Here is a 14,800-nt window from a genome sequence, read left to right as displayed (position 1 = left end):
GTTGTCGGCTATAATGTTCCTCAAAATGGCAGAGGTTTAATTTATTTTTATGAGCCACAGTTTAAGCTGTAACACTGCATTTAGATATTGGTAATGTGCATAACCCTGGATACGGCAATTGACTTGTTAGTAATACCGTATTGGCCCGAATATAAGACGGCCCTGATTATAAGACGGCCCCCTCTTTTTCAAGACTCAAGTTTGAAAAAAGACTTTTTGAACACCAAATTAATTTTATACAGAATTTATACAGAAAATAATTACAGTACATCCGAAACAAATGATTATAACAATGTATTTGAGAGAAAAAGCATGTTATTTTATTTCATTCAATTCTTAATATCTGAACATTCAAATATGCAAACTAAAGTGCAATCACATTCGTAAATGAATGGCTTCTGGTTTTTGAAATTGTAAATAAACCAACCTATTGTGATAAAACAACAAAAATGCAATAACTGCATTAACCATCAAAGTGAAGTCTAACTGTAACTGTAGTCTTGAAAAAAATCTGAATAAGGAAAAACATTGTAATAAAAAATTGCAAACTGGTTTAACTTGAGAGAAGCTGAGATCTGTCATGACGGAACATCGCTTCAATGATATCTGGCGCCATCTAGTGTCGTGAATGTGGAGACTAGCTGAGAGCTGTCTTTACAGAACATTGCTTCAATGATATCTGGCGCCATCTAGCGTCGTGAATGGGTATATTGTATAGACTGCGAATATGAGATGACATCCCTCTTTTTCACTCTTATTTCAGTGCAAAAAACACCGTCTTATATTTGGGCCAATATGGTATTAGGAAAAAAAAAACAAGAAAAAAAACAAAAAAAACAAAAAAAAACAATTTAACCTAAAAAAAATCTGCAAAGATCACATTTTGAGTCATGTAGGCCACAATATCCAAAATATGATCCTCCCTATATGTGGACACCAGGTCTCAATTATAACTACATATTTTTATATATCGGTTTAAAGACACTGCTGATGCGCTGGAATTGGATGCAGGTACGCTGGAATTAGATGCAGGTACGACGTTGAGAACTCATTCCACAGCTGTGTAACGAAACAATTTGACCAGCAGCAGAATGTGAATCATGCCAGTCGTCATACTAGCTTCGCTTGCTAGCTAGCACAGCTATTCTCCCAGTCCAGCCCAACCGCTATATCACCCCCAGCGTGCATTGTGCGTGTAAAATATGGCGTCCTCCGTAGGTCAGAACATGTACTAAATATTATAGGTTTTAAACAATGGCAATAATATACAGTGGGGCAAATAAGTATTTAGTCAACCACTAATTGTGCAAGTTCTCCCACTTGAAAATATTAGAGAGGCCTGTAATTGTCAACATGGGTAAACCTTAACCATGAGGGACAGAAGGTGGGGAAAAAAACCCCAGAAAATCACATTGTCTGATTTTTAAAGAATTTATTTGCAAATCATGGTGGAAAATAAGTATTTGGTCAATACCAAAAGTTCATTTCAGTACTTTGTTATGTACCCTTTGTTGGCAATAACGGAGGCCAAACGTTTTCTGTAACTCTTCACAAGCTTTTCACAAACTGTTGCTGGTATTTTGGCCCATTCCTCCATGCAGATCTCCTCTAGAGCAGTGATGTTTTGGGGCTGTCGTTGGGCAACACGGGCTTTCAACTCGCTCCACAGATTTTCTTTGGGGTTGAGATCTGGAGACTGGCTAGGCCACTCCAGGACCTTGAAATGCTTCTTACGAAGCCACTCCTTTGTTGCCCTGGCTGTGTGTTTGGGATCATTGTCATGCTGAAAGACCCAGCCACGTCTCATCTTCAATGCCCTTGCTGATGGAAGGAGATTTTCACTCAAAATCTCTCGATACATGGCCCCATTCATTCTTTCCTTTACACAGATCAGTCGTCCTGGTCCCTTTGCAGAAAAACAGCCCCAAAGCATGATGTTTCCACCCCCATGCTTCACAGTGGGTATGGTGTTCTTCGGATGCAATTCAGTATTCTTTCTCCTCCAAACAGGAAAACCTGTGTTTCTACCAAAAAGTTCTATTTTGGTTTCATCTGCCCATAACACATTCTCCCAGTCCTCTTCTGGATCATCCAAATGCTCTCTAGCGAACCGCAGACGGGCCTGGACGTGTACTGGCTTCAGCAGGGACACGCGTCTGGCAGTGCAGGATTTGAGTCCCTGGCGGCGCATTGTGTTACTGATAGTAGCCTTTGTTACTGTGGTCCCAGCTCTCTGTAGGTCATTCACGAGGTCCCCCCGTGTGGTTCTGGGATTTTTGCTCACCGTTCTTTTTATCATTTTGACGCCACGGGGTGAGATCTTGCATGGAGCCCCAGATCGAGGGAGATTATCAGTGGTCTTGTATGTCTTCCATTTTCTAATAATTGCTCCCACAGTTGATTTCTTTACATCAAGCGTTTTACCTATTGCAGATTCAGTCTTCCCAGCCTGGTGCAGGTCTACAATTTTGTCTCTGGTGTCCGTCGACAGCTCTTTGGTCTTGGCCATAGTGGGGTTTGGAGTGTGACTGACTGAGATTGTGGACAGGTGTCTTTTATACAGATAATGAGTTAAAACAGGTGCCATTAATACAGGTAACGAGTGAAGCCTCGTTAGACCTCGTTAGAAGAAGTTAGACCTCTTTGACAGCCAGAAATCTTGCTTGTTTATAGGTGACCAAATACTTATTTTCCACTCTGATTTTTAAAGAATTTATTTTCAAATTAAACAATGTGATTTTCTGTTTTTTTCCCACACTGTCCCTCATGGTTGAGATTTACCCATGTTGACAATTACAGGCCTCTCTAATCTTTTCAAGTAGGAGAACTTGCACAATTGGTGGTTGACTAAATACTTATTTGCCCCACTGTATGTGTTTCTAATAACATCTATTGGTAAAAGAGAACAATTGTGGTTTATTAGAGCCTACAAGTCTTTAAGTCTGAGGTTCCCTTTAATAAATACAATAACTCCAGTTTTTCTTATACATTTTAGCTATTATTTTTAAACAAAAGACATGAGAATAATTAACGTTTTTGGCCTCTCTTTTCTCATTTTAAAGTGGCAACTAAGTGTTATTTATTTTTTTTATGTACTGTACTGAAAAATCTGAATATATGTACCCTCCTTGCTCACTTCACCGGAACTTCACTGCACAGTACTCACAGAATGTACTTGTAACTATTTGGGTTGTTTGAGCACAGATCAATCCCATCCTGACAGCAAAAAGACTCCAAACATTGATGATTACTTGCAAGAATTTACTTGCCATTCGCTTTCTACACGTTTGTATTTTCTGTCCGCAGGATCAGCGACAGACCGACCGCCCGGACCGGCAAACTCTGGTCGAAAAGGTGAGTTGAGTTTAATAAATCTTTCATTACTTTATTTTCACATGTCGTCAAATGAGCAAGACAAGCCGATAGCTTTTTCCTATAACGAAATGCGACAGTCCGCTGGTCTGAGATCTCTTCTGTAAACAACGTGTCAGTGTGTTGCTCTCTCATTTGATTCAAGGATCATACATTTTCTTGAAAAAAATCTAGAATGTATAAACCAAATCCAATGCAGGTTGTCTGTGCTTTGCTTTTGACCGAATTGCGTCCTTAAGGAATGTTCCAGATGCTCCAAAGCTGCACGTGGGTGAGTATTTTCCGGGGGCATTCAACATTACGTAAGATGCACACCGTCACATTTGTTTTCCTTTTTTGAATAGTCTTCTGAGCCAATAAATGTATCATTGCCACAAAAATAAAAATAATGTTCAATTTACATAATGTAAATGATGCCTTTTTTTTTTTTTTTTTTTTTTTTTTTTTTTAGTACCAAACCCATTCGCAACAGTACACTTATAAAACCCTGACATGAAGAATTCTACGGCAAAACATATTTTTAACTCACTGGCTGCCATTGACAGCGGTAGACATCCAATTCATTTGAGCTGGAATGGTTAAAGAGCATATGACATGAGAAAAAAAGTCTTAAATGGCATTATTATGTGAATTAGAATCATATTTTGAGACGATTCGACTATATACAACAATTTAGCAAAGCACAGATGACGAGAAATTAGTCTTTTAATCTGCCGGTTAGCCACGCCTACCATTATAGGGCTTTAGTGTCCCCAACAGGTGGATGGCGTCAGCGGTAGACTGGGCTCATTGGTTTTACTATTCAGCCCATTGAGGGGGAATTATTCAGAACGAGGAAAACGCGACGAAGAGAGCCGCAAAATGTCATTGTTTCAGTCTCTCTACTCCAATATTTTTACAGGATATTCTTTTTATCCAAGTATTTTTCCCCAATAGCTATACACTGTATAAATGGCTTGAGAAGGACCAGTCAGCCCGTCGAGGGGGAACTGTTCACAACGAGGAAAACGCGACGAAGAGAGCGGCAAAATGTCATTTTTTCTGTCTCTTTACCTCAATATTTTTACAGGATATTTTTTTTATCCAAGTATTTTCCCCAATAGCTATATAAATGGCTTGAGAAGGACCAGTCAGCCCATCGAGGGGGAACTATTCACAACGAGGAAAACGCGACGAAGAGAGCGGCAAAATGTCATTGTTTCTGTCTCTTTACTTCAATATTTTTACAGGATATTCTTTTTATCCAAGTATTTTCCCCAATTGCTAAATAAATGGCATGGTCATGACAAATAACAGTCTTGTGCTGAATGGAATATGAAATAATAAAAATGCATTTATTCAGGACGACATGGCAAAATTACTCCATAATGGTCAAAACTGTCGACTTCACCTTTACTGTCACACCTCCCGAACGATATTTTATGACACCTAAATCGGACATATGTCATCTCCCTTCCCCGGCTTCGGAGAATGTAAACAAACCAAAAGGCGTGACAGCTAGCCCGAACCGAGTGATGTTTCAAAGTCTTCGAAGCGGAAAATCACACATAACTATCCTGGATTATTTGACATGACGACCCGTTTGTCGATTGTCTTCGCGGATCGGCAAACCGCCCGGCGGAGAGCAATTTACAGTTCGTTCCCCGGAGAAGGGTGGCTGCAGTTGTTGTGCAGCTAACGTGCTGCTGCTAATGAGCATTAAGAGAGCTTTTTACATGCCTATCAATGATCAAACGTAAGTAGTCCTTCATTTAAAGGAAGTTTGTAGTGTTTACTTTGTAATCGCTATATTCGTATTTGACATAATACAAAACAAGATGTTTACTCACTTCCTCGTAAGTCCAGTGGTCCCACAGTAAATATCCACGGTGAATGGGAACCTTTTGAAACTCCAAAAAGGCGCATACGCCTCTCCCTCATACAGAATGATTTTTCTGCAGCCGTTTGGCTGGTGTGATGCGAAAAATAAACGTATTAATCCGCAAAATCAGCTGAATCCTTCGTCCTCATACACAACAGTACACTCTAGCGTGAAGAGGACGTCTTCTACCGTACATGTCACAGCGCCCTCCGCCTCAATGCAAGACCGAAGCCGGAAGTCACTCATTTTCATGGCGCGGGATTCAAAAAACTAAATAAAAAATAGCGATCGCTTCCACACACATCCAAGCGGCCCATATCATTCAGGGGCATAAAATACCGCGTGTATTATGAAATAAACATGCTTTTTCGTGTCACAGGCACTTTAAATACCCACCCCTTTCAGTTCAAATCGATTGGACGTCTATCATAGTCAACAGCCCTTCAACATGATCATTCGCTGACAGCCCTCTAGCTTTATTGATGTCACACCTCCTCTTCTGACACATTTTTAGTTTTTGGGAATTTACATTTTGGAGAGAACGTTTTCAAATTGAGAGAAAAGACAAAATATCATAAATAATAATAATTATTCTACCAGACTACCGCGACACTTGTGGGTGTTCTTTACTGACACATCGTTCTCGTTGTTGGTGGCTGTGGGGTCTTCAAATGTAAGTGTGTGTGTGCTTCTTGATCTAAGCAAAAAAAAAAAACTGAGTGTGAAGCTGTTTGATGTCAGTGTGTGAGCTGTTTAATTATGTGTGCGAAGGCGAGGGACATGAAGTTGTGGGTGGTCATGCTTTGTTCTGCTATTGTGTGTGCGTGTGTGTACGTGTCCGCTTTGGCCGGGCCATGTGCAAATCCCAACCATTCAACACTTGTGGAGAGTAGATTGTATTAACCTCAATAATGGTAGTCTCTTTCCGTTTCTTTCTCACCCTCAATCCAGACGACGGTTCAAAGCCTACGCCCACCATGGAGACCCTCGTCCCCCCCGAAGGCGATGGTAAGAGTCTTCAAGTTGCGCAGTTTCCACATATACTGTCCAGTAGGATGTAGGTTTCAAATAAATACTTGACTACTTCCCGAATACGCTGTAAAGGCAGTGATTGTAGTTATTGAGTTGTCATGAATAAATCAGTCACATTGAAATGATTGGTTGCAGGACTCCAGGCGGCGACCAAATGGTGGGATTTTGCGACTAAAATTAGAGCCAGTACGAGTATGTTTTTCATCTACAACCCCTAGCAAAACGTATGGCATCACCAGTCTTGGACAGGCACTCACTCAGGCATTTTATCATGTAGAACAAACAAGCTTGAAAAAAATTAATGAATTTGTTCAAAAGTGCAACTCTTTAGCATTCAGAAACTTTAAAAGAATTGAATAAAAAATATTGTGATGGTCAGTAAATGTTACTTTTATAGAGCAAGTGCAGGGAAATGGAATCATGAAAAACAAAGAAATAACAATCAAAACACATCAGGCAGTCATCTTTGTAAATCTCACTGGAACAGCATCAAACAAAAGTTCCAGCATCATCACCTTGTCAAGAGTCAAGAATCTTCATTGGACAAGGTGTCAAGAGTCTGCATTGGACAAAATGATGATGCTGGAACGTTGGTTTGGTGCTGTTCCAGTGAGATTTACAAAGATGACTGCCTGAAGAAAACATCAAAATTCCCTCAGTCCTTGATGATATGGGGCTGCATGTCAGGCAAAGGCACTGGGGAGATGGCTATGGTTAAATTCTACAATAAATGCACATGTTTACGTTGAAATTTTAGACCTCTTTCTAATCCTTTCAATTGAAAATATGTTTGGGGATCATGAAATCATTTTCCAAGATGACAATGCGTCATGCCACAGAGATAAAACTTTTAAAGCATTCCTTAGAGAAAGACTCATCCAGTCGATGTCATGGGCTGCAAATAGCCCAGATGTCAACCCTATTGAAAATCTCTAGTGGAAATTGAAAATTCAAAATTGTTTTGATTGTTATTTCTTTGTTTCTCATGATTCCATATTTTTTTCCCTCAGAATGGAGTGATTCCATATATATATTTCCCTGCACTTGCTCTATAAAAGTAACATTTACTGACCACCAAAATGGTTTTTATTCATTAATAATTTTTTCAAGCTTTTTATTTGAGTTTGTTGTACATGATAAAATGTCTGAGTGAGTGCTCGTCCGAGGTTGGGGATTCCATACTTTTTGCTAGGGGTTGTACTCGCACATGTGCGACCAGTAACATTGTGTTTTTTTTGTTGTTGTTGTTACTGACAAACTCCTTCATTGTTAAATCCACTAGTTGGCGGTAATGTAACGAGCTGGTTTGACAAGGAAAAATACAGCAGAAGAAAAGGAAGGCAGAGGTGGGCAATGTGTAGAGCAGGTTATAATTTGACAGGATTTGCGGACAATGGCAAAAAAGACAATAAGGCTAGGTTCATACTGCAGGTCTTAATGCACAATTCCGATGTTTTGTCATATGTTTTTTTGACGTGCCCATTCAGACTGCCTTCGTCCATCGAGCCCATTCAAGTATCAGTGATTCACAGTCTGAGATGCGCTGTGCAGACTGACCTGCACGCGCAGGAGCAGCAAAACAAATGCAGGCTCAACGTCATTCTAGGGTGATCATATTTTGATTTCCAAAAAGAGGACACAAATAACTGATATAAATAATCCCCATTTAGTCTTATATTCAAAGTTCATATGGATTGATAGTCAATGTCAATTTCCGGTTCGGCCAGTGTCCTTGCAGGTGATTTGTCGATCAATAAATTTGTTGCGTATTGGTTGTACGAAGAACGAAATTCTCATTTTAACTTAATTTCTAAGCAGTGTACTGGTTGTCAAAACTGATCGAAAATAAAATATAGATTCATAAGTTTGTAGTTTTATGCATTTATTATGAAAGTATTTATCGGTTGAACAGTGAAAATTAGAGGAAACTTTTGCATGTCGATTTACAGGGGTGGTGCCTGTGTTCTAGCTTGTCTCTGTCTTTCTAGATCTTTAGATTTTCCTTATTTTTATGACTTCGGTTAAGGCAACATCCATTCATTCGGAACGACAAAATAAAGCAAGCCACTATGTTGTTTCATCTTCCCAAATACGTAGTAGCTCGAACACTTCGCTCTCCTGTCACTACAGAACTACAGTGTATCACAATAGTTAGTACTGTATTTTTCGGACTATAAGTCGCAGTTTTTTTTTAAAAAAAATAGTTTGGCTGGGGATGCAACTTATACTCTGCTGCGACTTATGTGTGGAATTATTAACACATTATTATTAGGGCTGTCAAACGATTAAAATTTTTAATCGAGTTAATTACAGCTTAAAAATTAATTAATCGTAATTAATCGCAATTCAAACCATCTATAAAATATGCCATATTTTTCTGTAAATTATATATATATTCTGTAAAATAAATTGTTGGAATGGAAAGATAAGACACAAGATGGATATATACATTCAACATACGGTACAAAAGGACTGTAGTGGGCATTTCACTCTACTGTCATTTAAATCTGTCTATGCTGTCCTCACTCCGAAGCGTCTACTTTTTCCAAAGCTAGACAGCTAGTGAACGCCGCCTTAATAATTAGACTTCTTCCTTTTTCATCTGATTTATTAATAAAATGGCCTCAAACCATTGTCGTCTTTAGACCGTCGTAAAACTACACAAAAAAAAGTACACAAGCCTTGCATTACGAACAACGTTAGCTTAGCACGCTATCCAGGTTCACTAAACATAAACAAAAAGCGTCTCATACAAAAAATATAACATTTCGCTTACTAACATAATATGTACATTCTTTACAACAACCATACTTACGGACAAATCTTGTCCAAGGATCATATAAGCACAACATTATCAGCCCGAGACGTCGTGCAGCCATAATGAACTGGAAAGAAAACAATAAACCATGTCACAAAGCGACCACAAGAGTTCGCTGTTGGACAGCACAAAATGTCTTGCTGTAAAACTTACCAAAAGGCAGAATACTTTCTGAGCGGGACATGTGCGTTAATTGCGTCAAATATTTTAACGTGATTAATGAAGAAAATTAATTACCGCGCGTTAACGCGATAATTTTGACAGCCCTAATTATTATATCATTTTACATGTTATTTTGGTGTTTTGGAGTGACACTAATGGTTTGGTAAACTTGTTAGCATGTTCTTTATGCTATAGTTATCTGAATAACTCTTAATAGCTATGTTACTTTTAACATACCGGCCACGTTCGCATTTCGTTCCTCATGCATCATGTAACATTATCATACTGTACACTTATTCCACATGTTGTTCTCTATGGTATTTTTATTTTAAATTGCCTTTAAAGATTACATATCTGTTCTATATGTTGCATATTATCAAGTAAATTTCCCCCCAAAATGCGACTAATACTCCAGTGTGACTTATAAATGTTTTTTTCCTCTTCATTGCGCATTTTTGGGCTGGTGCGACTTATACTCAGGTGCGATTTATAGTCCGAAAAATACGGTACACCTCTCACATTTCTGCAGATATTTAAGCTGTCACCCCAGGAGGAAGCCTCTTCTGAAGACGGTTCACAAGAAAGCCCGCCCGTCTCATCAGACCATAGAACATGGTTCCAGTAATCCATGTGCTTTGTTGACATGTCTTCAGCAAACTGTTTGCGGGCTTTCATGTGTACCGTCTTCAGAAGAGGCTTCCTCCTGGGGTGACAGCCATGCACACCAATTTGATGTAGAGTCCGGCGTATGGTGGTAGCACTAACAGGCTGACCCCTCACCTCTTCAATCTCTGCAGCAATGCTGACAGCACTCCTGTAACGAGCCACATGACATTTTGGAGGGAAAATGACAAGCAGTACTCAATTTGGGCATTTAGGGATGTAGGTAGTTTCTATGCAGTGTACTCACTTTTCTTGCCAGGGGTTTAGATATTAATGGCCATATTTTGAGTTATTTTGAGGGGAAAATAAATTAACTGTACTATATAAGCTGCACACAGACTACTTTTCATTGTGTCGAAGTGTCATTTCGTCAGTGTTGTCCCATGAAAAGATACACTTAAATATCTGCAGAAATGCAAGGTGTCTACCAGTGTTGTTAATAACGGCGTTACAATATAACGGCGTTACTAACGGCGTTATTTTTTTCAGTAGTGGGTAATCTAATTAATTACTTTTCTCATTTTGGCAACGCCGTTACCGTTACTGAGGACGGAAAGGCATGCGTTACTATATTGGTCGAAAAGGGAGACGGACTCACCGAGACGACAGAGCAGAGCAGGAGCGGGGAGGAGGCAAGAAAGTTGTGACGCCGAGCAAACGCGATGCTAGGAGGCTCCAATAATACATGTTGTAGCCGATTTTTTTTTTTTTTTTTGAGGAAAAAAAAAAAAGTAATTATCACCAATTACTTTGCCAAGTAACTAATTACTCTCACATTCAGGTAATTGAGTTACTAACGCAATTACTTTTTGGGAGAAGTAATTTGTAACTATAATTAATTACTTTTTTTCAGTAAGATTAACAACACTGGTGTCTACTCACTTTTATGATACACTGTATATCAATGCCATTCTCCTGTTGTTGCCGAGTACGTAATACAAATTGACATCTTTGTCGCAAGAATTCCGATTTCGCGTTACGACTCAGATTGCAGTTACATCCCGAAAAATCAAAGCCTCGACAGATTTAAAACCACACACAAAAGTCAAAAGTTTCGGATTTTAAATATGCGCTATAATGCAACGCAGCAAGTACCAATGCTATAATAGTTTGGGATTTTTTTTTTTATGTTATGGTTTCATCTAATTATGAAAGCTATAATTTATGATTTTTCAATATTGTTCAGTTTCATCTCATTATGATTTTTTATTCTCTAATTCAAATTGTTCTAATTAGTTTTTAGAGTGGATTTGCTCGTTATTTTCAATTTACCTGTAATTATTAGTTTGAATTTAGTTTTTTGTTTTTTTATACTTTGGGTCATTTGTCACGTGCAGAGTTCAAAAAGAATAAAATAAAAAGGCAACATTTTAGAAATATGTATTCAATCATTGAATTTTGTCCTTTTGACATGTGTAAATAATTAAATAATCAAATAATAAAGATAATAAAGAAAAATATAAAAACAAAGTGATTAGTATCTTTAATTTCAATACCATTTAGTCAGTTTCGATATTACACACTAAAGTTTCAGTTCGGTATTGTTTAATTTTCTTTTCGTTATAGTTATTTAAGTCGGTTAACAAAAATGTTTTTTTCAATTCTAGTTTTCACTATTTTGTTCATTTTCATTTTCAATAATAACCTTGGCCCGTAGAGGCCATCATCATAGGATGTCACTCGAGGCAGATAAAGGCTAAAAGATTCTGTTTGAGTAATATCAAGTTGCAGTCTTATTTGTAGCCGTAATCATGAGTAAAATATGACTGTCATTTCAGAGATAACTGCCCCTACGCTGTGGATCAAACAGTTGGTTTACAAAGAGAACAAACAGAACAGCTCCACATCCAGGAAGCAAGGTGAGATTGATGGTATGCATGATGGATTTTGTTTGTGAACACAAGTGCAAAGAAGCAGGACGGTAAGGCAAAGTAGGCAAAAATGATAATATTTCAAAATAATAAAGACAAACAGGGCACGTGGAATCATCTAAAATGCTGAATTCATTGACTGCCTTGTACGAAGTCACCCAACTGTTGAAGGCACCATTGAATCGGATGAACATCGGTTCTGCTGTGTGGTGATTTTGCAGATGAGTCATAACATATTCGAACTCCATATTCATTCTCCAAAATTGATTGATGATAATGAATACCAATTTCATTTTTTTGAGCAAAAATGTATAAGGTGAGCTTGTTAATACAAAAATGGATGAGATTGGCTGGAGGCCGCTTTTAAACTCATGCTGCAAATGATTTGATGGGTGTGTGGAATAGTGCTGCAACGATTAATAGATTAACTCGAGTATTCAATTAGAAAAAAAAGATTCGAATTAAATTTTGCTGCTTCGAGTATTCATTTAATTAAAGTGGCGTTTTAATGGTTTGTTTTTGAAAGTGTTTGCATTTAGTTTCATTGATTTGGGTGGATACACTGCCCTCTAGTCTGCCTCATCTTACATGGCCAAATCCAGCTGCTCCCTGTTAAGACCAACATAAGCTAGGTTTTTGTTTGAGCTAATGTTTTAAATGCATTTGTAATTTAGTGTAAAGGTATATTCAACCAATTTTTGTGGGAATATGTGTCCGAACCATTTGTTAAGAGCATTGTTTTTAAAAAAAATAAATAAATAAATAAAAAGTGGTGTTTTATTGCATTTAAGCTAGTGGACTTTTGCTATGTAAGTTTGCCAATTGTTCTTTAGTTGTACATATGTTGATCCTTATTTATTTATTTATTTTTTCCTCCGTTTGAGGCCCAGCTCAGGTATTTTAATTTTTTCATGTTTATCGGATTACTCAATTATTCGAACTAACTAGTTCATCGATTAATCGACTACTAAAATAATCGATAGCTGCAGCCTTATCAAGCGAAATTAAATTTTTAGGTAAGAAATAATATATTTTTGAATAAAAGGAAAAAGTAAAAGTTTTTTTTTTTGTTTGTTTTTTGGTCACTTCTGAGAGGCAATTGTTGGCTGTTTACAACAATGTACGTTGAAAATAAAGACATTGATTGACTGAAAATGGTTCAATATTAGATGAAATGTCTTGTTTTCTCGTGTATATTTATAATTGCTCCTTATCTAAAAAAAAAGTTTTATCCGATTACTCGATTAATCGATAGAATTTTCAGTCGAATACTCGATTACTAAAATATTCGATAGCTGCAGCCCTAGTGTGGAACAGGAATGAACATGAAAACATGGGTGTATTGTTCCGTAACTTATGTGTTGAGAACAAAATGTTGAGTTTTTGTGAATTAGTTGAATCAAGTTTGAATTGACTGACGATTTTGAATCGCTTAATGCGACTTATAGTCCGACAAATATGATTAAAGTTACACAATGTAGGCTGCACTGAAAAGAGTTAATTCCTCATCAATTTGCGCACAGCATGGTCCTATTCAGTGCAAAATTATCCATAGAGCACACTGGACTAAGGAGTGGTTGTCCAAGATCTAGAAAGATGTTGCCCCTACCAGTGCACAATGTAACCCTTCACCAGCTAATTAATCATACCCACATGTTCTGGTCTTGCCAATCTTTATATTACTTCTGGGTGGAAGTATTTAAGAGTTTCAGAAATATGCCGCAGACAAATAAGTCCAGACCCCACCATAGCGCTGTTTGGGACATCCTCCTCTGTGTTTGAATTATCCAAGATGGATCGGTTAGAATTGCCTTTGTTACCCTTTTGGCAAGGCGACTGATATTACTTGCATGGAAATGTCCCATCTTACCCTCTCACATGCTTTGGATGAAGTCAATCTTCAACTGTGTTCACTGAGAGAAGATCCGGTGTACGCTTGGGGGCTGCAGAAACGAATTTTATTTTTATGGTGCAGTCTTAGTTTACTCAGAGCTGTGGCAACCCTGACGAAGACTGGAAACTGGTCTCGTGATTGGCTGATGAAGAACATGGAAGTATGAATTGTCTTTTAAAATGGGAAAATCACCGCTTAACCAATCAAATCTGTTTTAAAAGTATTTCTAAAAAATGTGTTTCTTTCAGGCTTCTTGTGGGTCCTTAAAAAGTCTTAAAATGTCTTGAATTTCAAATCCAGAAACTCAAGGTCTTAAATTGTCTTAAATTTAAAGGGAACCTCGGACTTAAAGACTTGTCGGCTCAAATAAACCACAATTGTTCTCTTTTACTAAAATGTGTTATTAGTAGGGCTGTCAAACGATTGAAATTTTTAATCGAGTTAACTAGAGCTTAAAAATTGCATTAACATTATTAACATTCTGTTAAAGCGATCCATGGATAGAAAGACTTGTAGTTCTTAAAAGACAAATGTCCGTCCAGTGGTTCTTCGGTTGTCGGAATTGTTTTGCCCATCGCGGTGAACACGGATGTTTTGGAAATCCAAAAAGCCTCACACCACTCTCCCTGGTGTAGCAACAAAAGCCTGAAGCACATTGGGCTGGCGTAACACAAAAAATATAAGAATTAATCTGCAAAATCAGTTGATCCGTAGTAGAATCCGCAGTCCTTCTGCATGCTATACTGATGGCTGTATTGTGAGATGGCTACTCGGCTGATGTCACAGGCGCGGGATTGAAAAAATAGAATAAATATATCAATCGCTTCCGCACGCATCCAAGCGGTCCATTTCATTCAGGAGCATAAAATACAGCGTGTAATATGAAATAAACATGCTTTTTTGTGTCACAGGCAGTTTAATGTTCCACTAGCTGAGAGCGAGGGACCTCAAAAAGACACAACGTGCTTTCATTTTATGAGCGAACCATATAAACGGAACCACGCATCTAGACTAACATGCAACATTTCCTTTAATTGAACTGCTTGCTTGGAGAGAATATTGCAGTGATTATGGCACAGCTGAAAGCCATTGGAGAGGCAGGCGAACGGACGGGAGAGGGCCAAGTG

The 14,800-nt window shown here is 38.1% G+C and overlaps 1 protein-coding gene across 6 annotated transcripts in view; it reads left to right on the top strand.

The window, feature by feature from the left end:
• Positions 1-14,800, top strand: part of smoc1 (SPARC related modular calcium binding 1) — a 67,077-nt gene that overhangs the window by 30,095 nt on the left and 22,182 nt on the right. For 4 of the 6 annotated variants that reach the window (XM_057860256.1, XM_057860259.1, XM_057860253.1 and 1 more), the window contains 3 exons: positions 3,307-3,354; positions 6,152-6,241; positions 11,687-11,767. In XM_057860256.1, the coding sequence (XP_057716239.1) occupies positions 3,307-3,354; positions 6,152-6,241; positions 11,687-11,767 (219 nt within the window). The remainder of the gene's footprint in view (positions 1-3,306; positions 3,355-6,151; positions 6,242-11,686; positions 11,768-14,800) is intronic. The other 2 variants (XM_057860257.1, XM_057860254.1) reach the window with 1 other exon arrangement.

Source organism: Corythoichthys intestinalis, chromosome 15 (genome assembly GCF_030265065.1).
Source record: "Corythoichthys intestinalis isolate RoL2023-P3 chromosome 15, ASM3026506v1, whole genome shotgun sequence".
Taxonomy (NCBI): Eukaryota; Metazoa; Chordata; class Actinopteri; order Syngnathiformes; family Syngnathidae; genus Corythoichthys; species Corythoichthys intestinalis.
Note: the sequence above shows the minus strand (reverse complement) of the source record. Positions and strands in the feature narration are given on the sequence as shown.